Below are 11,606 nucleotides of genomic sequence, written 5' to 3' on the forward strand. Positions count from 1 at the left end.
CTGTCGCGCGTAAAAGGTATAGAAACTCCATGGGCCACGCCATCAGGTACGACTTTTTGGCAATGTCGGTGGTTTCCGTTTTCCGCCATATAAGTAACCCTTGTTTGCTTGTCTGTTTTTCATGAAAACCCCATATTCTGATTTTCAGAAAATAATAATGTGTATCATCCCATATTACTGTTATTATTTCATCACAATTGGAAATGATTATCGGGTGCTAACGAAAGCTTTAGTCGATACTGCGACAACATTAACAACAAAATTAGTTATTGATTGTTGAACTAATTATTAAACTGTAATGATTGCATATTCTTGTATAATCTCTGGAAATTTGAAATAATAACAATAACCGGTACCGATTATGTCGGTACTTATACTATACTTGAGTCCCAATTTTATTAAAACCTGGTAACTAAATAATTCATGAAAAAATTTTAAAAGAGGTAGGTACCTTGATATTAATATAATTTAAAATAAAAATAAATTAGTATAATTTTCTTATAATTATTTACAAAATATTCCAAGATATGCTATAAGAAACTATAATAAATATACCATAACCCTTTAAATATTTACAAATATGCTAAAAAAATATTTCCTACCAACTCTGTGTTGTATAAGGGTATTTTCCATACCCATCAATAACTATATACACTCAATCGAAATAAATAAAATCATAAAACTCCATACTTAAATAGTACTATTAAATACCGACAGAATTACTTAAAAAATTAATCCTGACTAGGTTAGAGCCTAAAGGTACTCTTAACCGTAAATATAGGTACTTTTTTTTTTATTTGAAAAATAATTGATTCCCACAAAAAAAACTTTTTCAAATTTATATTAATCTTTACGTACTGATACTGATGTACATTATTTTTGTTTTCAGCAATAACAAAAATCGGTGGACAATGAAGGCAGTTACATATAAATATATAATTGTATAAAATAAGTTTTAAAAAAAAATCACATTTGAGACCATTACATTATTTATAAAATGTATATATAGTATGTTCTAAATTAAATATGCTTGTTGCACTTTCAAAAAAAAAAAAAAAACTGAAGGATTAAACATTTGACATAATAAAATATGTTATTCATTATCGCTAATTACGTTAAAATAAAACTATTACAATAAAATATGCATTTTGAATATTACACAATACCAAAATGCTCCCGGATAAAATTTCAGCAAGACAATTTGGAGCTAGGAGCTCCTCTTCACGTTATTTTTTTATTATATTGATAAGAAACATCCCTGGAAACGCGTCCATTAGTTTTTAACCCTAAATTGAAAAAAAAAGTTCTCGAAGTTAATACTTAATATTTTTATACATGATTGTTAGAAGGCATATTTTAAGTTTCTTAATTTTTTGTACAATATATTTTGAATTGCTTATTCCGAAACAGAATATTATTCGGAGTATTTAAATGTTTAAAAATCAAATTTCAGACGAATTGTTTAATATTTATAGATAATATTTAAAGTATAGATGAGCGAAGTTGTGACACAGATATCTAGTAAAATGTTAGTTCACAACCCCGTTCATTTAAATTTAAAATACCTAAACTACCATAAGCTACTTGACCGCAATTTAATTTTTACACATTGGAATACTCTGAATTATATTTTGCTTAGGAATATGAAATGAAAAATATAAATGTTATCGTAGTACAAAAAAGTAAAAAACTTAAACAATTATAACGTCATAAAAAATAGTAAAAATCATACATTTTTGTTTTACAATTATATAAAAGAAATAAACTTAAAAACTATTAACGCGTTTGAAATAATGTGTGGTTCTTAATAAAAGAATCGTCTAATGATACAAACTCACCCCAGATATAGTTATTCAACCTGAGACAACTGACCAAGAAGATAATTGGTACGATATAACTGAGAAACGAAAACACAAAGATAAATTTTGGAATCGTATTTACGTAAATGTCAATCAATAAGTACACCCATCTGCCGTGTTGAATTCGCAACGTGATCATTCTGATAACATAAAAAATTATAAATGTCATTAAACATGTATTATTTTTCTGACAATCACATAAAATCATTACGAAAAATTATAATCATGTATGCACCTAGCTATTGCACATATAACGGGCTATAACATTATACATACATATTATAAATATAAATTATATATTACGTTCATCTTGTTCACGATTTTTTCAGATGGAGTTTGAAGTTTTTAATTTTGAACTTTTTGTTTTATGTATAGATTTATTACTCGAATAAATATGGGATAAATATATTCTAATAACATAAATATTAAAATATAGTCGACATATTCTACGTACACATAGCGTGAATCTGCGCGCACACCATACCAAACAGGTAATTTGAGAAAAAAGCGCCAATAATTATTTACATAAATCCTTACTAATTTTAACGTTAATCAAAAATAAATAATAAAAACAATTCTAAAAACGTAAATTTTATGAATAGGAATGGAAACTACTAACTTTTTTTGAAAATGTATAGGTACTAAAACGCACTATCGCTAATTAAAGTTTTCATATAACCAATTTAAATCATTTTTTGACGGGTAAATAACTTCTTTATAGGATATTGAGATTTTTCACGTAGGTAGTTTTAAGTTCAAATATTTTGAAATTTGTGAAATTTAACTAAGAATTTTAGTATACAAATTAAAATTATTCAGCATTAAATCCGAGCAAAATTCGACATTTAGAATATTTTTATCTTTCTGGTAAAAAATATTATTCAAATGCGTTATCATGTGATCACATGAATTATTTAAAAACTGAATTCTACTGAGCTATATCACTAGAGAACGGCATCATCTATTCATCATATGGATTTTATATTTTAAAGTTCTTCTGGTAACGCGTGGATGTTATATTGCAAAATGTTGCCCCTTACTAGTCATTCATCAGTTGCTACCGTTCCCATTTAAAAATATATATAATATTTTTAAGTCTTTTACTAAATGTATGATAATATTTTAAGCAAAACTGTATACAATTTAAAATAAGAATATATTGACATTTTGAAATAGTGTATGATAAACTTCTACATTTTCATAGTACCTAGCTAGTGAGTACCTATCACTCAATGAGACGTAATATAAAATATTATTATATCAATGTTTTAAACCACGACAATTGATAATACCTATAACAACGGGGAATTATTTAGAATTATTCGTACGGTTTTCTACTTTACGTTCATTGTTTTAAATACCTAATAGAAGTCTAGATTTATCCTGTGCGAGTTACAAGTAGTGTTTTACCATATACTATACTCGTAAGTCGTAGGTATAACGCTTGTATCAAAAAATATTTGGCGTTATTCGGAAATAATTAAAAATGTCTAATTTAATTATAATCTCTTCGTTGTTTATTCGTCTAGATACATGAATTTAAATATATATTATATGTGTATTATGTATATATAATACATATAGGCATATAGCATAATAATATTATGTAACATATTATAGATAGTTGCTTACGTTAATAGGTAAATAGTTTCAACAGTGACAAGACTGGTAATGGCTGGTTTTACTCTTGGCGATGCGTGGTAACAGAGACACAATTCAATAAACACGACGAAAATAGGAGTTGTATGTGACACGTGATTGATAAATACTGGTATGACATTGTTTACAGCTGATGGATAAATAATATCGTTAAATAATACCCATGCAGACCAAAATCCGCTACACACACACTGTAACATATCGAACAAATAATGTGTAGACTATAATTGATGTAATTTAATTTCTAATAACAATTTAAAGGTACATAATACTCGGTAAACTTGGTCAAGAGAATGATAACAGGTGTATGCTATTTAAGAGGTTTAATATAGGCAATTTTAATGACATTTCAATGAGAATTAAAAAATATTTAATTACTAATTTGAAGTAATTTAAGAGTTGTCACAAGTCTGAAGTCAGTAATATTTGTAGTATATTGTAGTATAATAATGAGATTATACAAAAAAAAAATTTTTAAAAATGGTTTAGCGAGACACAAACTTACGAGGACCTGCATTATTCACAGTAAATTTATCAAAATTTCAAAATACTTACATACAAGAAAACACACATTTATTTAATATTGCTGATAAAGTAATAAGTAATCGTTTAGGATGTATATATTTACCATAGATATTGGCAGCATCACAGTCATGAAAAAGAAGTCATTCGCTTCTCGAATTTTGTTGACTAATTTTCCGATAATGACAGACTGTGGAATCAATTCAAAGAAATCCAATATTGTAGCTATCATGAAAAATCCTAAATGCATGATCTAAAACATAATATAAATAAAAAATTTTGTAATTTACAATTGATATAATACCTATGAATCGCAATGACTAAAATAGGACACTCCAACACTTGTATTTTGTTGTTGTCGTTTACCACAATACAAATAATTTATCAAAACTTAAAAATTAATTAAATTCCAAAAAAAATAATACTTTGTTGACAAAACATAACTATTGATGTCGAACCGTAGAGATAATTTTTATTTTCGAGATAATTATTAAATAAAATATTATTAAAAACAGTCAATTTCTAAATAATATATTTAATCTAACCTATTTTTCAAGTTAATAAAAATAGTATAAATCATTTATACTTAAAACTGTATTTTTTTTTCATCCATCGATTAATTCAATTAATTTTAAACATTATATATTCTTATGATTTTTTTACGATTGCCTAAAATACAATAAGTGTTTTCAAACTATCTACTTACGTCATATTATTATTACTTGAGAGTTGTATTAATGGGAATTTTCCCGTAAAAAAAATATTATATCAGTTAATAACCAGTGGATATCGATATCATATTATTACTATTATAAATATTATATTAATACGCATATTTATTCTAGTATTATTCGAGTTTACCCGTATAAAAATATTATGTTACGTCCACATACACTTCTGAACCAAATAATATTAAAATAATATAATTAAATTATAAAATCAATAAATTATGGTGAAGATAAATATTGTACTTTAACAATTTGCAAAATTACACAATTACTAATAATTATTAATATAAAAATAAATAATAATTATTAAATTATCGATTCAAAGTTAGTTCAAACATAAAACATTTATAATATATACTATCATAAATTACAAAAGTATACAATTTTTGGATTTTTTTTATTGTCAAATAAAAAATATGTTTAAAATGTTAATGTTATAAGCGTTATAGCTATTATATTGTTCTAAAGTTGTCTCAATGGATTATTGTTTATAATGGCTATTTAGCATGGGATCGTAAATATAACACCAAATAAAGTATTAGATAAATTAACAAAAAAAAAATTAATTAACTACCTAATTAATATATAATTATTAATTTTTACCTATGAATTAAATTTTAGTTTATATTTTTAATAATAACAAAATCATTTGACCGCCACTGCGTCCTCTAAAGAATATTGATTAAATATAGTTCTATTTAAACTTGTTTTTAGAGTACGATTTACTATTATTTCTTTCAAGTTACATTTTATTAAAATATACAAATTATTTAAATGTTTTACTTGCGTAAACAATCATAAATCGCTGTTTATTAGATATTGTTAAACATAATATATTATAGTGTTGTGAACTATCTATTTCCCACTTAATAGTTATTTTATATATACATATGTGTGATAAATTAGCCATTACAATATTGCAATTTAAAACAATTAAAACCATATACAGTATATACATTATACACACATTAAAAACGAATTATATTTTATTTTGTTGATAAAATTAATTAATTATCTTACTTTATCCAAATTGTAATTAAATTGTTAATTACTAGTTTAATAAATATTATTATGAAAACCATCTAGAAAATTCGTAGGTACCTACGTATTGCGAGTAATATTTTGATTTTTTTCGATTTAATTTGCTTCATTGTTTGAAATACCTACAAAAGATTTATTATTTTTTATAGTATATAAATATGAAATAAAACATTGGCATAATAAGATCATTAATATTCATTAATTATTCAACAATTAAGTTATAAATTAATTTGAAACGTAAGCTCATCTAGATAGACCATATAGGCAAGTAAAGTGAACTTAAATACTTAATGTAAATAAGAAACAAATTATATACCACAAACAAAATAAATCTGGTTTTTCTAAATATGGATACATGGCATATTATTTTTTATTATACTACAACCATTAATATCAGCTATTTCCAGGTATCTTCACTGTAATTACTCACTGTATAGTATTGTAATATATATAAATATAATTTTTTTATTTAAATTTTATAATATTTTATTTATTAAGAAGAATTTCCGTTGCGTAAAGTCGTAAAGAATTATTTATCATAGTATCACAATAATACACGCGATCAGTGTTATTATGTATAGGTAATAATACCTGACAAGCAGGATATGCTAACAAGCCTGTCAGTGTTTTTAATCACTTATAAAATTTAAAAAATAATTACAATTAGAAATATAAGAATAAAACAATAAGAGACTTCGTAAAAAAATTAAAATTATTACTATATAATATAAATCCATTATGCATTGTAACTTTTGTGGAATAAATTATATTATAATTCAAAAATGTATTCAAGTATTTCGTGTACATACCTATATTATAAACAAAAAAATTTATTTTAGTTATATTGTAATAAAAACTACCATAAATAATAATAATTAATAATTATAATATGAAAATATTATATATTATGAATAAATCTATAAAGCTATAGAGCAAATTAAAGCTCTAAATTTTGAAATGTTTGCTCATTGACTTATTTCTTTCATTGTCTTCATGAAATTATTAAAATATATTCAACGATGATTTTAGTAGTGATACATTTAAAAATGAAAACGACGAAATTAACGGTTTTAACATAAAATTGTATGATATAGTTTAACGGTTTAACCAATACTTTTGAAAACATTTAAATTTTAAATATTACTCTGTACATACTTATAGCATGTTTACTTTCTTTCAGCAGGCAACAGTCCTGTAATACATTTATTTACAACCTAGCATTAGACACATTGATTAAATTTAATTAATATAATTTTATCTAATATATTGTTTTATATTTTTTATTTTTTATTGTTTTTTAGTGCATACCTGCATATTATATGCATAATTGAGTGTTTTTTTAGAGTCTAAGTTTAATTGTTTAAAACATTATTTAAATATACCTACTATATGTCAAAACAATTATAAAGAAGATTTATTCATTTAAAAATAAACTGACTGAATCATAAAAAAAATTATTTTATCAATAAATTATTTTTATTAATTTACCGACAATATTTAATTAAACTTAATAAGCGCGCAATAAAAATATCTCGATTAAGCCACATCGAATATTTTAATATGTATAAACATTAGGCCTATTAATAATAAATTTTATGTATTTTTTTAAACTTTATTATATACTACTTAGTACATATTTTATATTTTTTATTACAGTCAAATTCAGAAATGTTATGCCAACTAACATTAAAGGAACCGACACGTTACTAAATAAACAAATTTCTCGTATCTACAAGTGGAAATAATGATACACAATATAATATATTGCTTATGTATAGATACAATTTTCTAAATATATTTTTGAAATACTTAATAACAGTTTGCCATTTATTTTCATCATTCTTTTCTGGTATAATATTTAAATTTTATAAAACAAAAACATTTTAGTATATTACTATTAAAAACAAATTGCAAAAAAAACATCATTACGTTGGATGATGTATGTACTTCATACATATTTACAATTTCATAATTTTTTTACCTATACATTGAATTTAAAACTGTTCAAAAAAATTTCAAAAATAAAACTACGTGAAAAAAATTGAAAAATAGTTAACATTTTTTTTAAATAAACGAGGAAAGTCGACAAAACCACAATATAATCAAAAAATGTCAAAAATTGCAATATCTCGTACTAAAAAAAATATATTTTAATTCGTATATACACGAAACGTATTTATAACTCACTCATAGCAACAATTCCAAAAAACAGTCAAAAGTCGCAAATGCAATAGTATTCTTGCTCTATAGCTATGCGTATTATAACTCATAAACTAATCGTCCAAAATTCGTTTTAAAAATAGTAAAACATAAAAAATTTAAAAAATTTTTTATTTTTAACGACTTAAAATTATGAAAATAAATATTTTCTGTTATGTTGATAGCCTATTGAAATATATATATATGTATATTTATTATTTAAAAAGGGTCTTAATATGTCAGATTGGTATATATTATACAGCGGTCGCATATGTACAGGATAGGTACTCACCAGTGTCCACATCGTAAGCATGAACGACATGAATTTTCCAACCTCGCTGATGGTCGGGAACACGATCGAGTCCCAGTCCACGGAACCGGCCATCCACATGACATGAAAGTATAGCCATGCCAATGTTCCATGCACCACGAACCGGACGATGGCCGCGGGCGGTTGCCGGGCGCCGCTGTTGATCAACACCTTCGTGCACATGTCGGACCGAAATGACCGGGCTCGCGGTCGCGCGGCACGCACATACACGCGCGCATCGTACTTGGCGGTGGTCGCGGAGATCGTAATAAAATTATTGCACCGCGGTCTTTGGATCCGAAGCGAGTAACCAATCACGTGATAGATTGTAACATTGGTTTCGGTACCTACCTGTCTGCGAAAGTCACGATACACGATATTATATATTCATTCGTCTGTACATGATATGAATAAATAATTAACTACAAATAAATAAATTTTTATTGGCTTGTGTGTGTGTGTGTCTGTTTTTGTATTTGAGCTTTTCCATTTCAGCGCGCGGTGTGTTCATGTATATATTATGTAGCAATTTTCGAGTCCAAAAAAACAAACTGCGCTTAAATATGTATACATACAGAGTGTTTCAGAATTTTCCGTACAAATAACTCGTCTGGGAACGACTAGGTACACATTTAATCAGCAGCTCATATGTAATCTAACCAAAACATTAATCATTTTAATTATTTAAGGTTAGATTGTAAGAGCGAGTAGAAAAGAGTAATCAAAAATTAGATAAAAAGTCCACCCATCTCCAACCAGTCTAAATATAATATTGTGAAAATTAGTTTCAAATTTAAATAGCATATTCTCGATATTATACGTTTATGTGCATATTGTATGCATAGTGTTCGAGGAAAATGGAAAAATATTAAATAACTAAATCTTAACACTATCTTAGAATAAGCATAAATTTAAATATTTGGTAATCTTATTTTTCAACAAAAAAATCGGTAAATACATTTTTTTTGTTTTACTTCATTGCGAGTTATCTTTTATATATATATGATCTACACAGAATGCTTAATAATAATTTTTTTCTTGTTATATGCCTAAAAAATTCCTACAAATAATCTTTTTTTAGACAATTTCCATAAATTCACCATCTCTGCTGATTTCTTTATAGTGTATAATATTATATCGCATAGATATCTCGAATAAAAAACAATCTCCTTCAAACGCTATAGCTCAATTTTTCTCCCTTTTCAAAAAGCATTACTGAAAATCGACTGTAGAACCTACTCATTCTTATATTTATATAAGACCTATCTATTTCTATACATAATGTATATACAACAATAATAGTCTCAAAATTAATATACCTTTACGCATATGCTCATTTAATATTTACATGTATAATAGCCAATAGCTGGTAACAAATAAGTAAACACGTTTGTGATACCCATAGAATTCAAAACAATATTATATTTCTATAACTGACCGACGATAAATCATACAAGTGCTATTAAAATGCATGAACAATCTAGAAGATTTCCGTGTGTGTGTGTTTAATATATACAAATTTATATTATATCGAAAAAGTCTGTATAGGTACCTCAATAATTTTAATAACACGCAGCAAGGTTTGTATTAGTTTATCGCAGTTCAAAATATTAATTAAGAAACACTTAATCTGCTTAGGTCATACCCTATATACCTTTACTTTAGACATTCTATGTATTATATTATATATATGTATACGGTTTACAGTCTATTTGCTTATTTGAATTTGCAAATAATCTAAATTATGATATCATCGAATTGACTTTAGACAAATCTTACAAATATACATACAATATGTATGATTTATATGATTTACTGATATCAGATGTATTATATCTACATTGATATTTTAACTATAATTAACCGTTTGTATATACTATATGGTACCTAAAGGCTAAAAGTTCAAAAAATGATATAACACAATATTGAAATATTGCAGGTACAAGTGATAACTGACAACTATCAATTTTAGTGATTTTTTAAATAAAAAATTACAAATATTTGGTGGTAATAATGAACTTATTATTGACAAACGGAGAAAAAATTCCTATCATTTGAATGTTTGATACCTACTTGCATATTAGGCATATCGCAGTAATTAGTAGCTAGAATATTACATATATTATGTTACATGAGTATACATACAAGCTCCAACAACCAAATTAATAACGACATATAATAATATTACAATTAGTAAAATAAAATAATTTCATTGATAAAATAAAGGCATTTGTTATTTATAGTTTTCAATTTAATTGTAAATAATAACAATAAAAATGTATTATTAATATTATAGTATGTTATTAGTCGTAACAAATTTAGTAGCATTGAATTGAACATTAAAAATTATATATTTATAGGTATAATATTTAAATAAATGTTCAATATTTACTTATTTAATGACGCAGTTAAACTTCAGTTTAATTAACGACCAACAGACTAATTATTATATAAAAATTGTGCAAGTTGATTTTTTTTTTATCACATTTTATGTGCATATATCATATAAGAAAATTTTCTCGCCATTCTCACTTATCGGTAGGTATTATAAATTTATACAAAATGCCCAGTGTAATACTACATAATAAAACTAAATAAACAGTTATAACTTCAAAGTTCAAATCTTTATATTAATATATTATAGTACTATAATGTTTATAACCGTTAATGTAATATAATATTATGAATATTAACTTAAATTCAATATAACTTAATATGAACTACAACAATAATACCTATTTATTTATATACTGCTTGTTATATATATATATATATCATAACCAAAACATTTGTATTTGTTTACATTATTTAAATTGAAAAATGTTTAAAAACAAAAGAAATAGGTACGTACTTATGTTATTTTTATAAATGAGAGTATATATAATCAATTTTGGACGCACGAGGTATATTTGGCCATGAATTATAAATTTAAAATTTATAATCCATAACAAATAATTTATTAATATAAGATAAATAAATAAAAAAATATTATATGCATTAAAAATACAAAGTTAAATTTAAAATTTTAATTGATAATTGTTATATGACTCGTTATTAACACAGCATATTATATAAAATTATATTTTCTAAGGTTTAACTTTTAAGTTTCTATGTTTCATAATTATATAATTACTAATTAGGTACCTACTGAAAGTAACGATACCACCATAATATCATGTATATTAATAATGTAATAACATAAAATTTAAGTAACTTTTAAGTCTTTATAATAAATACTAAAATTTAAAATTTTTCAAGTTGATCAAGATTTTTTTAAAGATTAAAGTC

General features: G+C 24.6%; 1 protein-coding gene across 1 annotated transcript; it reads right to left on the reverse strand.

The window, feature by feature from the left end:
* Nucleotides 1–448: 448 nt before the first annotated feature.
* Nucleotides 449–8,531, reverse strand: LOC132930283 (androgen-dependent TFPI-regulating protein-like). The gene is made up of 5 exons (XM_060996058.1): nucleotides 8,301–8,531; nucleotides 4,147–4,293; nucleotides 3,492–3,709; nucleotides 1,839–1,999; nucleotides 449–1,286 (listed from the first exon to the last, which is right to left on the reverse strand). The coding sequence occupies exons 1-5, from the start codon at nucleotides 8,499–8,501 to the stop codon at nucleotides 1,222–1,224; spliced, it is 792 nt and encodes a 263-aa protein (XP_060852041.1). The 5' UTR covers nucleotides 8,502–8,531; the 3' UTR covers nucleotides 449–1,221.
* Nucleotides 8,532–11,606: the final 3,075 nt, after the last annotated feature.

This window comes from Rhopalosiphum padi, chromosome 4, assembly GCF_020882245.1.
Source record: "Rhopalosiphum padi isolate XX-2018 chromosome 4, ASM2088224v1, whole genome shotgun sequence".
NCBI lineage: Eukaryota > Metazoa > Arthropoda > Insecta > Hemiptera > Aphididae > Rhopalosiphum > Rhopalosiphum padi.